General features: G+C 43.5%; 1 protein-coding gene across 7 annotated transcripts in view; it reads right to left on the bottom strand.

Moving 5' to 3' along the window:
• Positions 1–20407, bottom strand: part of PFKFB4 (6-phosphofructo-2-kinase/fructose-2,6-biphosphatase 4) — a 95425-nt gene that overhangs the window by 49180 nt on the left and 25838 nt on the right. For 3 of the 7 annotated variants that reach the window (XM_054034063.1, XM_054034064.1, XM_054034062.1), the window contains exon 1: positions 14118–14303. The exons of 2 other annotated variants lie outside the window; for them this stretch is intronic. In XM_054034063.1, the coding sequence (XP_053890038.1) occupies positions 14118–14220 (103 nt within the window). In that variant the 5' untranslated portion in view covers positions 14221–14303. Of the gene's footprint in view, positions 1–162; positions 233–8441; positions 8507–14117; positions 14304–20407 lie in introns of those variants that run through there. 2 more of the 7 variants (XM_054034066.1, XM_054034068.1) reach the window with 2 other exon arrangements.

Here is a 20407-nt window from a genome sequence, read left to right as displayed (position 1 = left end):
TTACAGCATTCCATTTACACCACTTTCAAAATTTTCCCTAGCAAGTGCAGTGCAACTGGACTCTGTTCTAATTTGTGCACAGCTTTAGCAAAGTGAATCAGTGGAAGCAGTTCAACACTGGACATTTATCCATGCTATGTGGATAACAAACAATAAACTTACACATCTGCACTCATTAAAAAACAACAGGGGTGGGTGTGATGAAGCCTTCTACTTCAGTTCTGCATTTACACTGAAAGGACACAGATGTTTGTCTCATTTTTAAAACTTTCAATTTTTAATGTCTTCTTAAAATGCAAGTTTTCAGTCCTATTAATCATTTCCTTTCCTGTTTTTCAAGTGGAGATTAAACAAACATGACTGCTGCTGTTTAATACATCATGGAGTTCCCTATCATACCAAAACAGCACTCTCTTGTTCTTTCCAAACACTATTGATGTCACCACAGCTCTAGAAACAGTGCTTGTGTTAACTACTGTTGTCCAGCCAACAGAGGATAAGATAATAAAACATCACCACAACTATAATTCTCAATATATATGCTTAAAATTAGACAATTTCATGAAATTATACTTTAAAACAAGTTAAATTTGGGGTTTGAAAACCTTGGCAGTATTCCTTTCAAATGGCAAGTGTTTCAAATACTTTAAGTGGTAAAACAGTATGGATTCAACTACCTTCCTTTAATCCATCATGGCTACAAATGAAACTTTATAGTACAAGGCTGCCTAAAAGGAAAGAACATATGTAAATAGTCCATGGCCTTTATAACAATGAAAAACAAACAGCCTAACAAAAAAGATAGTTTTTTCCCCCTGACTTAATTCAGACATTAATTTCCTCTCTCTATAGCGCTTTCACTATAGTGCTTCCCCGCTCCTGCTCCTCCCTCCCAGAAAGTCCTAAGCACCGCCAAACAGCTGTTTAGCAGCACTTACGATTTTCTGGGAGGGAGGGGGAGTGGAGACACAGCGCTTCCCCGCTTCTGCCCTTCCCTCCCAGAAAATCCTAAGCGCTGCCAAACAGCTGTTTGGCGGTGGGGGACGAGCTGGGAGGGGAGGGAGAGGCGGAGAAGCAGAACTTGTGCAATGCTCCCTTGTAAAGTCGGTGCTCTTCCACAAAATCTTAGAAGCAGGCAGCCAAACGACGTTATAAGGGAGCATTGCACAACTTTAAACAAACATGTTCCCTAATTGAGCAGAGACATAACCCTGAAACAACGTTAAGTGAGACAATGTTAAATGAGTTACTGTACTGTATCAAGCAAAGGTTGCAGAAAGCAAACTATTTTTCCAGGAAAATGGATGAATCAGAATAGAAATTTAAACTCCTTTTAGATTGTATAAAAACAACAAGGAGTCTGGTGGCACCTTAAAGACTAACAGATTTATTTGGGCATAAGCTTTCGTGGGTAAAATGTTGCATCTGAAGAAGTGAGGTTTTTACCCACGAAAACTTATGCCCAAATAAATCTGTTAGTCTTTAAGGTGCCACCAGACTCCTTGTTGTTTTTGTAGATACAGACGAACACGGCTACCCCCTGATACTTTAGATTGTATGTGATTCTAAGACTCCAGAAAGACACTGGTAAAAACCTTGCAGCTACCAAACCAAGCAGTACTGTCTGTGTACGGACTTTGACATTCTTGTCAAGCCAGGACCATAATGTCTTCTGGTACATTTTTCCTCTCTCTCAATTCTGCGAACCATAATTCCAAATAGCAAGGAGGGGGGATACAAGAAGTTTGTGGAATGGAAGAAGTATGGTATTTATTCTCCTGTCAGCTTTTCTCACAAGCTCCCTGAAAAATCCCAGATGCGAGACATCATTGCCAGGAAAAATCGAAGTGACCCTAGAATGTCCAAGAGATGCATCATTATTTACATCTTGCAGATTTCATTTGAAATACTCAATTCGAATTTTGAACAGTTATCCAGAGAAAGCACTGGAATACAAGTTGTAGAAACTGACAATAAGCAATTGATTTGTATCCAACTGATGTGCTGAGAAAGCTCACAATGCTGCTTCGCTCAACATACTCTATACGGGGCCTGTGTAAACCAAAAAGATTTTTTACTTTCTGAACAGAATTTCCAGACTTTAACATGACATGTATGGCTAACATATACGACTTCAAAATTATTCTTACAATAAATACTGACATTTGCCTAGGGTGAGCAATGCAGATTCAACCTTCTTTCCACAGCAGTCATTTCACGGAACACTTACAAAGACTTGTAATATGGCATTACAATGGGACACCACTTTCCATATTGCTGAACTAGCACAGATTCCTATGCCACATCTACACAAGCACAAGCATGCCAAGCTAGGGTGTAAATCAACAGCGCTCCAGCTTACTGTGCACTCTCCATGGGAACCCTGCTGAAGCACACTAAAAGTTCCCTAGTTTGAAAATGAACTTGGGAACTTCTAGTGTACATCTGCAGGGTACCCATGGGCAGTTAGTGCACAGCATGCTGGAACGCTGTACATTTACATCCCAGCTTGTCACACAGCAAGTGCTCATGTAAATATGCCCCTAGTCTTCATGTTGCAGACCTACGGACTGTTCAGAACCATGCAGCACTATTACCTCTTTTAGATAATGTAATTCATTGACAAACATATGAATTGCCATTCTGATTAGACCAATGGCCCACATACCTCAGCGTCCCATCACAAACTAGTGCTAGATTCCATAGAAGAAGCTGTAAAACCCACATCCATTATGCAGCATGTCCATGAGGGACATTTCTTCCGAATGCCACGGAGCGAGTGGCCAGGTTATATTCAGAAATACATGGGCTGATAGCCCTTACACATTTTATTCCATAACTGTGAAGAGCAGTAGCATAAATATGACTAATGTTTTTTTGTCTAACTATGCTTAAGACGGAGAATAACTCCCATAAGTACAATTTCACAAGGCTCCCTTTATTAGGAACCTATGCTCCTACTGTTTAATATATGTACCGAATCTGGTGCTCTAATCACCATAGGCACAATTCTTTGGATATGTCACCCTACTATTAGAAAGCCAAGGGAATAATTTGCTGATCCCAATTACAACAGCAGCCCTGATTCCCACTCTCACTAAATACTTCAGTTATAAATGCCAAGTTGGTCGGGGGGATGCCTTCCATCTACAAAGAGACTGGTACCAATAAGCGACAGCTACTACATATGCAAGGGAAGAGGAACAAAACTAAATTCAGCCTTAGCCTTTAAGGCACTATAATCTCTAGTACTGTGTATTTACTTAACTCCACAGTCCTGCAACTAATACTGTAACTAACCTTAGAGGAAATACTCTATTACTCTTGAAATATTTCAGTAGTAAGGTAGCTTGAAGACAGATGTGCCCTCAGCAAGGACTAGCCACCTGGGAAGTTTAAACTTCTGAAGTTCAGACATTTGAGTTCAGCAGGAACAAATAAAGCTTTTTACTTTTTCTCCCTGCAACAATCACCTAACCAAAAAACGGGTACACTATTTTTCCTCATTAGTTTCCGGGGGGGGGAGGCGGGGGGGGAAGAGTCACATTTGGCTGAGACCAAGTATTAAATGTCAGAAAAAATGGGAGAACTTTTTGGGAAGTTTCAAATATACAGAAAAAGGAGATAGCAGAAGTTTTCACATAATCTTAACTATAGATTTCTCTCCTGACAAAAAGAAGAACAGGAGTACTTGTGGCACCTTAGAGACTAACAAATTTATTAGAGCATAAGCTTTCGTGGACTACAGCCCACTTCTTCGGATGCATATAGAATGGAACATATATTGAGGAGATATATATACACACATACAGAGAGCATAAACAGGTGGGAGTTGTCTTACTAACTCTGAGAGGCCAATTAATTAAGAGAGAAAAAAAAAAAAAAAAAAAAAAAAAAACTTTTGAAGTGATAATCAAGCTTTTTTTTTTTTTTTTTTTTTTTTTTTTTTCTCTCTTAATTAATTGGCCTCTCAGAGTTAGTAAGACAACTCCCACCTGTTTATGCTCTCTGTATGTGTGTATATATATCTCCTCAATATATGTTCCATTCTATATGCATCCGAAGAAGTGGGCTGTAGTCCACGAAAGCTTATGCTCTAATAAATTTGTTAGTCTCTAAGGTGCCACAAGTACTCCTGTTCTTCTTTTTGCGGATACAGACTAACACGGCTGTTACTCTGAAACTTCTCCTGACAAAGTACAACACATGTACAGAAACATTACTGTATGTATTCATTTAGTTCATAGCATGGAAAGTGCCAGTGTCCCAAGGGCTAAGGTGATGCAGCTTAAGAAATTCCACCATGCCAATGTAAACTGCCAAAAAATGTAAACCCTTTTTTTAAAAATAACTGAAACTTCCCTATTTTCACATCTCCCTGTGAACAATGCCACTTAGTATTGGAAGCTGAGCTTTGTTCCCTTCTCCATTTCCTGACAACTAGATGAGATCTTCCCCCCTTGGGCTTTAACGTCTTTCAATTTAATTAAGAGACAAGAAATAAAAATTTGATCTAATTAGTCTAGATGGCCTGTGCTCTTTAATTATTAGTGCACCCAACGAAAAGGAGGGAGGAAAGAGGGATAGGAAAAGGATAACTGTTATAAAACCTCAAACTATAAAATTATGTTTACAACGCAAAATGTTTAAAGAGGAAATTGTAATACTACCACTAAAACATAGTGCAAGCATTACTTTAATACTATGGCAGTGATTAGCAGAATTGCCTCCAATGCCCCCAATGCATTCAGGGTCTACAATAATTCTTGCTTCCCAAAAGAAAAATACTACAAGAGTATTCTTAATAGAAACTGACATTTCAAGAACACTGTAATACCTTACTATATTCACTACCATGCAGAATGGCAAAGGGAATCTGGACTGCTACAATCCAGGACTTCATGACTGTATTGCATACTTTACTCAGTCTTGTTTTAGAAATATATGTAATGCATGCAAGCAAATAAGATTTTTTTTAACCAAATAGTCATAAGCTTATAAAAGTAACCACATCAAGAAAAGTATTGTGTATTCACCCTGTCAAATCATTTTCCTATTACCAAGCAACAGACAGAAATTGTCATATGGCCACAAGTTATAACACAATTGGGAAAAACAAATATAGTTTGTTATCCTGATGAAAATGTGACTATGTGAAATAGCATTGTTCATACCAACCTGTCACTCTATAGCAAATTTTTCATTTTAGATTCCATATGAATTTTGAAAAAGGAAAGGAAATAGGTTCCCCACAATAAAGTAAAGTTAGGATTGTCTAGTAGCCTTTTAAAAGTAATAGTGAGCACAAAGGAGTTAAAATTATTAACTTCTGAAGACTGAGAAAAAACAAGTGATGTTTTTATTTCCTCCTACTTGGACTATTTCACAATAGATGTTCACATGCTGTGTCAATGTTTTGAAATCAGACCGGAATATTTAACAAGTGAACTTGTGAAACTTATGTCTTAACTTATTTTTAAGTTTACATACTGCCTAAAAATTATGTTTCACTTATGTGAGTGAAAATGTCCCTCCCCTTCCACATACTTAAAACTGATGAATAAATTTCTCATTTCTATTTGGTACTTAAATCAACTTTTATGGTCAGCAGAAGTATTAGGGTATCACCCAAAGCACACTGAAGACAAAAAGAACCTTTCCATTAACTTCAATGGGCTTTGTATCAAGCCCTTAGTCTCTGAAATTAAAGCACTATTTAGCTCTTAAATAGGCCCACACCATCCTCTCTGACTAGAATAGACAGAGGGTTGAAAATACCTCCCTCCCAAATAAGACTGTTCTACATATTGTGTCCCATCCTATGACCTGTCAAATTTAAATATTTTTGTTTCGGTGTTTTGCAAAAGCATATGGCTAAATGCAGTGCTCATTTTGCAAAAGCATGTTGATCTTGAAGACAAAGAAGAGCACAGCAGTAACCCTGGCCTGATTCTCCTCCAACAACAGATAGCAGCTACATCTCTAACAAAGTGCTTAGAAAAGCAATTCAAAACTAGGAGTGCCCTACGGGTTGGAAGATGAGCCAGTGATGCAGCAAATTTTATAAAATTGTACATACACACGTTGAAGTAACATCCATTTATGTTAATTCTGCCCAGCATTTCTAATGTATTACTTTGTCTTTGAAGCCATCCAGTTTCATTACCAGGACACTGAATGATAGGGTTACACTATGCTGCTCCTTCTCCTACCTTGCTCCCTCTCCCTTACCTATAGCAGCTTTCCCACCCTCAATTCTTTCCAGTCAGCACAGATACACACCTATGATGCATATCCTGACAACTTCACTCAGCCCCATCTGTCTCTCCGATTGTCACCTTCTCTCCTCTCTTTGTCTCCACTGTCTACTCCTGCTGCCAAGGCAGATTTCCCCTCCTATCTAGCTTCTGCCCTTTTCATTTCAACAAAAGTATCTTGACCAAGGAGACTAACAAACTAGTGAGGGGATGGAGCACTGCTCTGCCCTTGTTCTAGATCTATATGCAGTATTTACACGGATGATTGTGGTCATCCTCCTTCTTGCCTCTGGTTCTCCCCTTGCTTTACTGATCTGCTTGCTTTACAGATTTATGCTCCTTATCTGTGGAAGCCTCTCAGGGTTCATTTGTGTGTTCTCTCCCTTTCAAATCAAGTTCAATTACCACCTTCATGTAGGTGATTCCTAATTTACCTCTGCTCTCAAACTGGTCTTACATTTCCAGCTCTTTGTCAGATATCTATCTCCTGGACATCCCAAACACACGATATGCGATATGGAGCATCCTTGTTCACAATTCCTCTCCACAGCCTCTCTTTTCTGCCAGCATTGACTAATCCAGTACCCTCCTGGAACCAGCCTTGTAATCTTGGTATGATTTTCAACGCACCCATTCACATTCCTGTTCTTCTCAAATCCTGCTGCTTTTCCCTGTAAGACATCTTCCCTATCCCCAATGCTAAACTGCTCATCTAAAGTCACAGATTTACAGTTTATTACAATAATCTGTAACTCACTAATCATCCCTTTTTGTCTTATAACTACAGGAGTGTTAATGGGCCACTTCACCTTGAACTGTCCCTTAGAATATGTGCTAACTACTTATGCTAAACTATCTGTTCAATCTTGTATTTAGCTGTGACACTCTCAGTACCTTTCCCAGACCTGAAAAAGAGCTCTGTGTAGCTCTAGTCTAAAGCTTGTATCTCTCACCAACAGAAGTTGGTCCAATAAAGGATATTACCACACCAACCTTACCTCATCTTGGTCATCTAACATTTTATTACTGTAACCTTCCCTTCTCTGAGTTATCTGCCTTTCACTACTTTCTTTCCCCTCTTCTCATCTATCCAAAATACTGTTGTAGTCGTCATCTTCTACAGCTGCTCTGCCCACCATCGTCCCCTTCTCCCCATTTAAGCCCCTTCATCGTGTTATACAGATAACTGTATCTAAAGGCCCTACAAGCTCTTAAAGTAAGCTCTCCAGGGCAGTGATCATGTCTGTCTTTATATTTTTGAAAGTGACCTAGTTTTACAGTGCTATATGAATCTCAAATTTAAAAAAAAAAAAGTTACTCAACTTGTCAAATTCTATCTTTAAGAATAACTGATGTATACAGTTCCAGGAAAAACAGTTCCAGGAAAAACTATTTTAATTGCAGGAAACGTGGCCTTTATTTTTCACCTTTGTTCTACAATCTTCCCTCTCCCCCCCAAAAAAGTATTTAGCTTTGGTATATTTCACTGTTCTCAATTAAATCTCAGGCTTAGATTTGATTCCTAGATGCACAGAACTTAAAGCAACCCAATAGCTGAACCTGAAAGTAGCTTTGATCTAGGCCAATTATAGACATATCCAGTTGCACCCAAATAACCAGTTACAGAATGCTTTCAAGACAGACTACTGTAAAAGTTACGGGGGGATGTAAATAAAATTGACACTTAGCTGACTTTTAGTGAGTTTTATTCCCCTACTTCAGCTACAGTGTCATTTTGAACAATTTATTTTCACTTTACCTTAGTGAAGTCAATACACTTTTTAAAAGCCCTATATTTTCACACCAAGCTGTCTCAGATGGTACTTTGTTGTGCTTTTTACTAGTCCAAAATTATACAGATTTACTCCTGTTGGATTATCATGGTCAAGGCAGAATCTAAAAATATTAGTGTTTCATGTGTTCTAATTGTTTACTGAGATACCTAATATGGTTTCTTCCAACTCAGATAAGATCACTAAAGGTAACTGCATCCATGGAATCCACTAAGTATTATCCAGTCTCAATGTTAAAGAAAGTCCAATTAACCACAGGTATGCCATCGGAAGAGCCGAGCTACTTTTGAAATATATCAGGAAACAAACAGAAAGACAAGGAAAAGATAAACAGAAAATAATACAAGTAATTTAAAGGGACATTATCAAGACAAAAGAACTAAATCCTTACCTCTTAAATGCCACTTTAGATCAATTCAATTGAACATACTTTAAAAAAACAAGAAGTTTCCTTTCACCATTTATCTTGCTTTCTCTTCTTGCATTCTAAATAGCTTAGCCAATACCACCACACTGTTTGTAACCTTGATGTTAATCACCAGCTTTTGACACCCTTTCTCTGAATCATTTACTAACAAAGCCATGTGCCAACCATGCTGGTGTACAAACAACAGCCTCACTATTTACCCCCTATGCATAATGAGTGTATTCTATAAAAATCTGGGGAGGGATCCCATCCACACACACAGCAGTACTATACTCTGTGAGCACAAAAATTTGGGAGGAAGGAGGACTGGGCAGTTACACAGACATAGTTATAGTATCCTGCCTACACCATAAAACACCTGATTTACAGCCTGTTTACAGGAAAACAATCCCTGTTTCTGTCAAAGATGGTGGGACGCATATAACACTCAGCATTGTAGTTCCTAACAGAGTATTAACAATGTTGCATGTAGACATAGATTACATTTAGACCCAGCTAAATCACTTACTAGTTTCAACTAAAACCCACTTCACTGCAGCAGTCCACACAAGAGATCCACTTCCTGGACACTACAGTGCTAATAAGCGACCGTCACATAAACACTACCCTATACCGGAAACCTATTGACCGCTATATTTGTCTACATGCCTCCAGCTTTCATCCAGACCACATCACACAATACACTGTCTACAGCCAAGCTCTAAGATACAACCGCATTTGCTCCAATCCCTCAGACAGAGACAAACACCTACAAGATCTCTATCAAGCGTTCTTGAAACTACAATACCCACCTGCTGAAGTGAAGAAACAGACTGACAGAACCAGAAGAATACCTAGAAGTCACCTACTCCAGGACAGGCCCAACAAAGAAAATAACAGAACGCCACTAGCCATCACCTTCAGCCCCCAACTAAAACCTCTCCAGCGCATCATCAAGGATCTACAACCTATCCTGAAGGATGATCCCTCACTCTCACAGATCTTGGGAGACAGGCCAATCCTCACTTACAGACAGCCCCACAACCTGAAGCAAATATTCACCAGCAACCACACACCACACAACAAAAACACTAACCCAGGAACCTATCCTTGCAACAAAGCCTGTTGCCAACTCTGTCCACATATCTATTCAAGGGACACCATCATAGGATCTAATCACATCAGCCACACCATCAGAGGCTTGTTCACCTACACACATACCAAAGTGACATATGCCATCACGTGCCAGCAATGCCCCTCTGCCATGTACATTGGCCAAACTGGACGTTCTCTACGCAAAAGAATAAATGGACACAAAACAGATGTCAAGATTATAACATTCAAAAACCAGTCGGAGAACACTTCCATCTCCCTGGTCTCTCAATTACAGACCTAAAAGTTGCAATTCTCCAACAACAACAAAACTTCAAAAATAGACTCCAACGAGAAACTGCAGAATTGGAATTAATTTGCAAACTGGACACCATTAAATTAGGCTTGAATAAAGACTGGGAATGGATGGGTCATTACACAAAGTAAAAACTATTTCCTAATGCTAATTTTTCCCCTATTGTTACTCACACCTTCTTGTCAACTGTTGGAAATGGGCCATCCTGATTATCACTACAAACATTTTTTTATTCCTGCTGATAATAGACCACCTTAATTGATTAGTCTTGTTAGAGTTGGTATGACAACACCCATTTTTTCATGCTCTCTGTGTGTATATATCGTCCTACTGTATTTTCCACTGCATGCATCTGATGAAGTGGGTTTTAGCCCACGAAAGCTTATGCTCAAATAAATTTGTTAGTCTCTAAGGTGCCACAAGTACTCCTCGTTCTTTTTGCTGATACAGACTAACACGGCTACCACTGTGAAACCTGTTACTAGTTTCAGACTCTGTTAAAAAACTAATGTAGACAGGAGCTAAAATAAACTAGTTAGTTTCATTTTCTGGTTCTGTGCCCCAGCACAGCATAAGCTTGGAGCTTACAACAATTAAAGGAGTGAAAGTTTTCATTGCAAACATACATTTTTTAAATTAATATAAACATGTATATGCATAATTAGGATTTATACTTATTTTTAAAAATAAAACCTTAAATCAGTTAAAAAAATAATACTGTAACAAACATAAAAGGTGAAAAAGGTAGGCCAATCTGGAAAAATGTGCATGAGCAGAAGAAAATATTTTAAGAATTCAAATTTATTTTTATATTATCTAATGCTCTGCTGAAAAGGCTTCTCTATTTAAATAGATCTTGCCTGTGGAAGAGTTACAGAACTTTACCAAGAAACAGAACAGTCTAATAACAACAATTAAAAGTCTAAGCTGGTTACTTGTTATTTATTACCATCAGAAGCCACTTATTTTTGTTTGAGAAGATTCATGCAGATAATCCGTTCACCGATTTCTAATACACATTTCCATTGTGTACATGAAATTTTAGTTTCTTCAGGCCTTCTTTTTCAGAAGCACTTTACCTATCTAAAAGCTGCCACTGTAACAAATTATCATCTATTGAAAACAGATACAAGTTTGGCTGAAGTAACTGTAAGTCTTCCAAAGTGTTTTTTGCAGTAGCAACTGATATTTAAGTGGTTTTCCATTTTTTCCATATTCTATTGCTCTTACACAATTTTTTTTAATTGAGTGATTTATTTCATATGCAAAAATTAGTTTCATAGTCTATCTTTAGGAGCATTTTTTAATGGATGGACCAAAGTGATACTTTAGATCAGTAGTCCCCAACCTTTTCTGTGGGGCGGGCGCCGGACGACTAGCCGCCAAGGACCGTGGCCGCCGGACAAGCAGCCACTGAAATGCCGCCATGAAGCGGCAACGTCAAGAGGCGTCGCTGCCAAAATGCCGCCATGAAGCAGCGTCATCAAGAGGCGTCGCCGCCAAAATGTCGCCGAAATTCGGTGGCATTTCGGCGGTAGCGCTTCTTGACATTGCCGCTTCATGGTGGCATTTCAGCATCTGCTTGTCCGGCGGCCAAGAGGCGGGCGCACATGGATGCCCCAGCGGGTGCCGCAGCGCCTGCGGGCACCGCATTGGGGACCCCTGCTTTAGATCACGTAAACATGATCGTGGGTATTTGCCTTAAAAGACCACAATAACTGCAGTCCATCCACTACTGAATTCAGTACTATTGAAACCACTTGGCCCAATAAGGTTATCATGATTTAAGCGTGGTAGGGTTTTAATTAAATTGAGACAAACGTTTCTGTGATGAAATCGCTTACAAAATTGACTACAACGTTACAAAACCTGAAACCATAAGTCCTAATGCCCAATAACTTGGTTGGCTAGACCTCAAAAAAAAAAAAAATCTATTAAGTGACAGAACAGATGTCCTAGTTAAACATTTCATTTTAAAAAATTAACTAACTTAGAATCATCTAAAAGCACCTGAAACATGTAGTTAAATTCCTTAGGCCAAATTTAGCTTTGGCCCAATGAGGTGCAACTCCATTAACTTCATACAATCAGATCTGCTTATACCAGGTCTGAGTTTAGCCCACTGTTTTAAGACATCTTGCAGTTAAAACAAATAAATGAACAAAACCATGTCAGGTGAAAATGTACGCTCTTTTTATTTAACAGATCTGTTTTTGATGCAAATAAATCCTCCACGCAGCCTTAGCTACAGCTTTGTAAAAAATGATAAATCCTGTCCTGAGCTAGAAATGATTTATGATACGGCAATACAATGAGTAAGTTAAACAGAAAGGAACGAAAAGGGAAACCAAAAGGATTTACTGCAGTCCAGCAGAAAGGGGAAAGGGTTTCATGTGAGAGGAAGGTCCTTCTACCATTTATGATCCTGTCTCAGGGCTATTGAGATCCACTAGTCGCTATAAGAATATTAATTTTCTTAACACCTTAACTTTACTTGGTTAATATGAAGTAAAAGAGACCAACACCACTAAAGTGCCTTTCCAGCCAGCATTCATTTACAGTATTTGTGGAAGAGTGACTTCACAGGGTTTTCTGTATGTTTTAAATACAAACTATTTAGATCTGGCCTACATTATTAAAACTACCACACTGTAACATGGTAGTACCATGTATGGTTCAGTCTTCCAAGTGTAGATGGAACCAAACCGAATTTTAATTGAGTTACCAAGTCATGCTGCAGAAGACACATGAAGTTCAAATTTACAGCAAGGTTCTGGACTGCAGTTTGGTCCCATCTACATAAGATCAATAGTTGACAAGGACTATCATGTTGTAACCAAGTCCCACAACACACTAGTTTTTCTAGTATAGATGGGACCTTAGTGCGAGCTGGAGAATTCCGAAGCCAACCAAATGTTCTTAAAATGTAAAAGGCACGAGACATCTCTGTCATTCAGACTTCTTTACTGATTCTATAAGCACTAGCGTAGCAAAAAGTGCAAAGTACAAGAGGTTCTAAGCAACTCAGATAGGGCTTTACTCAAAGGGCAAGTTGTATTTCCCTTCAGACTCCAGATTTCTACCTCAAACCTCACAACTTCACCTCAAGGAAATATCCATACCACAGAACAGAGAGAACTTCCAGATGAATCACCTTATGCTTCCTAAAAAGAAAAATTACAGGAATCAGAGATTTTTCTCCATTTCCCAATGTGCCAAGTGTAGCTTACAATAAAAAACTTGAAGATCATGCCACGCTGTTCCTCACCATCAAAATTATACCCCCCTCCCAGCTCTTGCAATGTCTCCCAGTCCATACATTTTAACTCCTGCTCTGCCTCCACTGCCAAATCCCTTGCCCAAAACAACTCCTGTGTTGTCCCCCTTCCCCAAGCACCTAACCCACGCTAGCCCTATGGCCCAAACACTCGTCCCCCAATCTCATCTTCGGCGCAGGTCTTGTTCTGCCCCTCAATTCCACCACCTCACCTCTTCCATGCATCTTCTCCACCAAGTCCTTTGCAACTCCCATGACCCACCAATTCCATCTCCATCTATTACCACCTCACCAGCATTGCCCCAACTCCACATTTGCTCGAGACACTGTTGTCCCCTCCCCCCGATTTGTCCCCTAAACATGACCTCCTCCACTGCCTCTTATTTCGAGTCACATCTTGCACAGTCTCCCTCTATTTTGCCCCCCTAAAAAACTTGCACTTCTCCCCCAAGGTCTCTCAGTCCCTGTTACAATATATAGCAGTACAGGATGTACGGTATTTTACACATTTACATCCCCCTTAGTATCAGAGGGGTAGCCGTGTTAGTCGGAATATCTAAAAAGCAACAGAGGGTCCTGTGGCACCTTTAAGACTAACAGAAGTATAGGGAGCATAAGCTTTCGTGGGTAAGAACCTCACTTCTTCAGATGCAAGTGAAGAAGTGAGGTTCTTACCCACGAAAGCTTATGCTCCCTATACTTCTGTTAGTCTTAAAGGTGCCACAGGACCCTCTGTTGCTTTTTACACACACCCCCCCTTAGATAAGCTGTTCCCTCTCCTGCCTTTCTGCTGCATACAACCCGCACTATACCTCCCCCAGACTATCCTGCTGGCCCAATCCCCTATCCATCTGCTGAACCCTCAACCCCTTTGTGTCTCCTGCTCAGCTCCCCCAACCCCTTTGTGTCTTCTGTTCCTAGTTATAACGCAGCTCGCCCACTTCCCCCTGCGGATCCTGTCCCCCCAAGTGCTCACCCCCGCGCTGGGCGCTGTGCTTGGCCGGGAGCCCGTTGTTGTAGGGTTCCCAGATCTTCTGCAGCGGGTTCTGCGTGAGCTCCCGGGCCGGCGACGCCGCCATCCTTGCATGGGGCCCCGATCCACCGGCAGTAGTAGCAGCCGGGCACTCTGCAGCGGCAGCCGGCGGAGTGTAGCTGCAGCTCCGCCTCCTCGGCCCACCGAGGCCCGGAACAAGGAGACGAGGAGGGACTGAACAAACGCGCCCCCAGCGCCGGACTCGAACAGCGCAGGGAAGGCGAGGGAGCACCGTACAACACCCCGCCCCGGAGCCTTGCACCAGGGAGGGGCGGCTAGCTCCCAAGTCCCCACAAGCCGGGGCTACCCACCGACGCACAGGAGGCGGAGGGGCGGGAAGCGCCCTACTGGCCGTTCATTCAGTCCGCATGATTCTGGGAGGGATGGGAGGCCGAGAGAAACCAGAGTTCTTTGTTGTGGCACTTACAATGGTTCCAAGTGAGCAGCGAATAGTTTGAGGCCAACATTCAAACCCTCTCAAAAAACGGTCTTAATCATATAGCAACCCTCCCCCCCTTTTTTTTTTTAAATATATCATTGGGTCAAACAAACAAAAATAAATAAATCAAACCTATTGCTCAACCTACAGAAGCGTCAGTATCTTTTGCAATCCTTTTGCAGCTTACTTAGGGTTACCATATTTTGTGCCTCCAAAAGGAGGACACTCCACGGGGCCCTGGCCCCGCCCCCAGCCCCGCCCCCTCCCCAAAGTCTCCGCCCCCTCCCCTGCTTCCCGCGAACATTTAATTCGCGGGAAGCCTGGGCAGGTAAGGGGGGGTGCGGGGGGAGGGGGTGCGGCCCAGTCTGGCCCCCCCGGCGGCTCCAGCCTGGGTCGGCTCGGGGCCTGGGGTGCCAGCCCTGGCCCCCGGCCGACCACCCCCGGCCCGCCCAGCACTGCCAGCCGGCCCCCGGCGGCCCAGCGCACCCCCCGGCTCCGGCGGCCCAGCGCACCCCCCCGGCGGCCCGACCCCGCGGCCCAGCGCACCCCCCCGGCGGCCCGACCCCTCGGCCCAGCACACCCCCCCGGCGGCCCGACCCCGCGGCCCGGCCCCGCGGCCCAACGCACCCCCCCCCCCGGTGGCCGGCCCCGCGGCCCAACGCACCCCCCCGGCGGCCCGGCTCCCGGCCCGACCTGGCGGCCCAGCGCACCCCCCCGGCTCCCGGCCCGACCCCCCGGCCCCGCGGCCCAGCGCACCCCCCCGGCTCCCGGCCCCGCGGACCCCCGCTGCCCAGCGCACCCCCCCGGCTCCCGGCCCGACCCCCCGGCTCCCGGCCCCGCGGCCCAGCGCACCCCCCAGCGGCCCGGCTCCCGGCCCCGCGGCCCAGCGCACCCCCCCGGCTCCCGGCCCCGCGGACCCCCGCTGCCCAGCGCACCCCCCCGGCTCCCGGCCCGACCCCCCGGCTCCCGGCCCCGCGGCCCAGCGCACCCCCCCGGCTCCCGGCCCCGCGGCCCAGCGCACCCCCCAGCGGCCCGGCTCCCGGCCCCGCGGACCAGCGCACCCCCCCGGCTCCGCGGACCCCCGCTGCCCAGCGCACCCCCCCGGCTCCCGGCCCGACCCCCCGGCTCCCGGCCCCGCGGCCCAGCGCACCCCCCAGCGGCCCGGCTCCCGGCCCGACCCCCCGGCTCCCAGCCCCGCGGACCCCCGCGGCCCAGCGCACCCCCCCGGCGGCCCGGCTCCCGGCCCGACCCCCCGGCTCCCGGCCCCGCGGCCCAGCGCACCCCCTCGGCGGCCCGACCCCGCGGCCCCGGCCCGGCACCGCGCGCCCGGCCCCGCAACCCCGGCCCAGCCCTCCCTCCCGATTTTCCCGGACATGCCCGGCTTTTGGGGGATTTCCCCCCGGACGGGGATTTGAGCCCCCAAAAGCCGGACATGTCCGGGAAAATCCGGATGTTTGGTAACCCTAGCTTACTACTTCCCATGGCTGTGCTAAAATCACTTACGTTGGTTAACCATACAAATAAATAAATACTTTAAAAAACAGAGACTGTACAGGAATCTCTAATTTTACTTCAGGTTTACAGGCTGACATGTGTCTACACTAGGGGTCAACAAAACTACATCTATGTAGTCAACTCAGTGCAGTTTTCCGTAATATAAGGAAGCCTTGGGAAATTATTGGAGCTTAATTGTACACCGCCTAAACTGTTGGCTGAATTTGACCAGACAGCATCCCCATTACGCTATATAATAGGGGTTGGCAACCTTTGGCACGCAGCTCGCCAGGGTAAGCATCCTGGCAGGCCAAGCATCCTGGCAGGCCGGGCCGGTTTGTTTACCTGCTGCGTCCGCAGGTTCAGCCGATTGCGGCTCCCACTGGCCGCGGTTCGCCGCTCCAGGCCAATGGGGGCAGCGGGAAGCAGCGCGGGCTGAGGGATGTGCTGGCCACCGCTTCCCACTGCCCCCATTGGCCTGGGACAGTGAACCGCAGCCAGTAGGAGCTGTGATCGGCCGAACCTGTGGATGCGGCAGGTAAACAAACTGGCCCGCCAGGGTGCTTACCCTGGCAAGCCGTGTGCCAAAGGTTGCTGACCCCTGCTATATAAATTTGACCAGAGTGTGTCTATACAGCTATATATATTTCTGCAGTTTGCAGGGGAAACTCTCTGAACAATCAAGCTTCTTAAACTTGTCTCAAACTGGACATCCAGAAATGGAGGCACTGAAAACCTCTAGTCCCTTTTAAAAAAAGTAGGCAATAATTTTTTTTTAAAATCAGTTTTTGTACCTTGGGTAAGAGAGGCAGGAGCAAGTACTTATTCCAGGGCTAGTCAAGAGCTAATTCTCCACCACAGTTTTTTACATTGATTACTCTGGTGAGGATACAAGTCTGTTAGCCTTTCTTGCTTGCATTTGTTCTGGAAAATGAGCCAGGTTTGAACCTCTATTCCAAACATGCCTCTTCTGCCATGAGCTACCCCTGTACTGTAAATGACCTTTACTGCTGGCATAAAGAGGACAAGTCTTATTTAATTCCTGATGCACAAGGAGATGGCAACCACACTTTGCTCATTTCTGGAGCAGTTTGGCCTGTCTATATCAACTGCCAAACATTGATTGGCCATAGTTATATCAGATACGCCCCCCCCCCCCCTTAAAAAGAGTCCAACTGCTTATTTTCGAGGACTCCACAGTTTCTTTTCGTAGCTCGCAAACAAGGATTCAACATGACCCCTTTAGCAAGTGGGATTTATTCTAAGATTAAATGGCCAATTTAAAAAAATATTTGCATACACCTTTCTGCTTGCTTCTGAGGGGGTAATATATTTCAATTCACTGCATATGAAATTTGATTCTAGGCAGGAGGCTTTTGTTACAGTTTAATGCTCCTTATTACTCCATTATCACAGCCTCATGCTGTCCTGAGGCTGATCTGGGCTGAAGAGGCAATACATATAATAAATTTTTATGTATCATCTTTCATCCAAACCTCCACACACAATACCCAAAGGAAAAGAAGTCTTGAACACTAAAGCATAGGTGCTGGAAATAGGGGTGCTGTTGCACCCTCTGGCTTGAAGTGGTTTCCATTATATACAGCATTTACAGTTTGGTTCAATGGCTCTCAGCACCCCCACTGTACAAATTGTTCCAGCACCCTTGCACTAACGGGATGAAGATACGAACACAAAATTACTTTCTGTACCCTAAATAATAATATGGTAATTTGTAGTTACACGGCAGACAGTACTCAATTAAAAAATAAGATTGCATTGTATTGCAGCCATTAACAATACACAAAATGTTATACACAAACCCGGGGAAGTGTTCTCCTTTTCTGCAGATGGACTTGTTGTAAGCAAGTGCAATCAAACTCTGTTACACTATATACCTCAGAATATTCTTTAAAACCATATTAAAAATACTGCACATCTGCAGTATACAATACTAAAACAGTAATGAAGATATTTCTTATCCATATTTCTTCAAATATGTGAATGTCATCTTCTGCACTAAAAGCTAAAACCATGCCAAGAGGTTAGTCTTTAAAAGGGACATTACACACTTAAGGGTTTTAATACAGGTTGTTTTCATAAAACTTTACATTTTGGGTAAAATTTAAGGTCCCACAATTGGGCACAAAATCAAGCGAATACAGTTGTTTTCAAACAAACATATATCAAGGTTCTTATACTGTACTGGTGCTAATCACCCTAGTACCCAAGCATCTTCAGCCTTTGAAACTTAAATATTTCGAACAATTTAGGACCAGACAGTGAATCTGAATATAAACAAAAGTTAAGCTAATTTCATTGTCCAAACTGAGAAAAATTCTACAAAGTAAATAAGACACATTCAAAATTCTTTCACTTATAATAATCTACATTCAATAAAATGCATTAAATATTCATTAAATCATTTTAACCTTTTCTATTTCCAATAAGTGTTCAAATGTTATGAGACTGACTTAAAAATTATGAGATTTAAAAATAAAAATAAATGGTGGGCCCTTTTTATTTGCCTTTAGGGGTTTTGAGCCTTTAGGGGTTATGTTTTCAAGCTTTTCTTCATAACCACAAAGGCTGGAAACTTACTTTTTAAAATGAAAGCTGAGATTCACACATAACCACAAAACTGGTGTTGTACGAAAAACACTATATATCACAAGACCCATGATACAACTGCAAGAGTTGGCAATGCTGCATATTTCTTTTCTCTCTCCTTAGCACTTCCATTTGCTTGGTTTCTCTCTCCCCTTCCATCTCATTTCCCCTCCTCTTGTTTAGTGTTCAGTGTTTCCCTGCAGGTCCATCGCATTCAATATCTTGTCTATCCAGTAGACTTGATAGCAATGGGAGAATGAGTTAAAATATGTCACAAGAGTCAAGAAACTTAAAGCTGAGCAAGTGAGAGAGAAATGAATTTTTATACTGCTCAAAACTCTTAATTTATTTGTTAATAACCATTTAATTCCAGTGAGTAATCAACATTTTGGAAAAAATATACATCTTTGTGAAAGATTCAGCACCTCACCCCTTCAACTGATGTGCAAAATCTCACAATACACATCCTCCAAAACTGACAAATAGTCCTCCAGTAAAGCCAAGCATGTCCAGGTTTGACATTCCTGATATCTACAAAACTAAAATAAGCAGAAATAATATTTTTACTTACAAATAAAAACCACACCTGCTTTTCAGGCCTTCTTGACACTTAAAAGTATGAAATAGCAAAAAGTCAATTTCTCCCCCAGTTCTTTGCAATTCATCTCTGAAAACTGACTACGGAAAAGAAACACCTTCCCCTCAGCAGATTTGCTCCACACATGCATCCAGAGAAACAGCTTGTTTTAGTGACAAAGGGCTAGATTTACAAAGGTATATTTAGGTGACTAAAGATGCACGTAGGTGAGTGCACTTTTGAAAACCCCAGCAGGCACCTATCGGAATCTTTAGTCACCTACATTTGTAAATGGAGCAATTTTAGATTGCTTTTGGCATTCACAGAGCAGGTGCATAGGTAGACCATCGCTTTTGGGCTCATGAAACAGGCACTGGATGGTGGGATCATATCATTATGCAGGTGTGGGATGAAGAGCAGTGGCTACAGAACTTTCAGATGTGGAAAGCCACCTTCCTGGATCTGTGCACAGAGCTCGCCCCAGATCTGTGGCACAAGGACAGTAGAGAAGCATGTAGCAATTGCTGTGTGGAAGCTGGCAACTCCAGACTACTACCGGTCAGTCATGAATGAATTTGGAGTGGGGAAATCGACCGTTGAGGCTGTGTTAATGCAAATTTGCAGGGCAATAAATCACATCTTGCTACGAAGGACTGTGACGCTGGGAAATGTGCGTGAAATAGTGGACGGCTTTGCAGAAATGGGTTTCCCTAACTGTGGAAGGGTGATAGATGGCACACACATTCCAAATTTTGGCACCAGATCACCTTGCAATGCAGTACATCAACAGGAAGAGGTATTTCTCCATGGTGTTGCAGGCACTTGTGGATCACTGTGGGTGTTTCACTGACATCAACATGAGGTGCTCTGGGAAGGCGCACAATGCATGCATCTTCAGGAACACCGGCCTCAGAGGTGAAAGTAAGCCGGTACAGCGTACCGGCAAGAGCCAGTACACCGTGCCGGACTGGACCGGCTTCCGTGGCGGTGATTTAAAGGGCCCGGTGCTCCTGCCGCTGTGGGGAGCCCCGGGCCCTTTAAAATGCCACCGGAGCTCCGGCAGCCGGGCTCAGACGGGGATTTAAAGGGCTCAGAGCTCCAGCAGCTGCGGGG

The sequence above is a fragment of the Malaclemys terrapin genome, chromosome 7, assembly GCF_027887155.1.
Source record: "Malaclemys terrapin pileata isolate rMalTer1 chromosome 7, rMalTer1.hap1, whole genome shotgun sequence".
Lineage (NCBI taxonomy): Eukaryota > Metazoa > Chordata > Testudines > Emydidae > Malaclemys > Malaclemys terrapin.
Note: the sequence above shows the minus strand (reverse complement) of the source record. Positions and strands in the feature narration are given on the sequence as shown.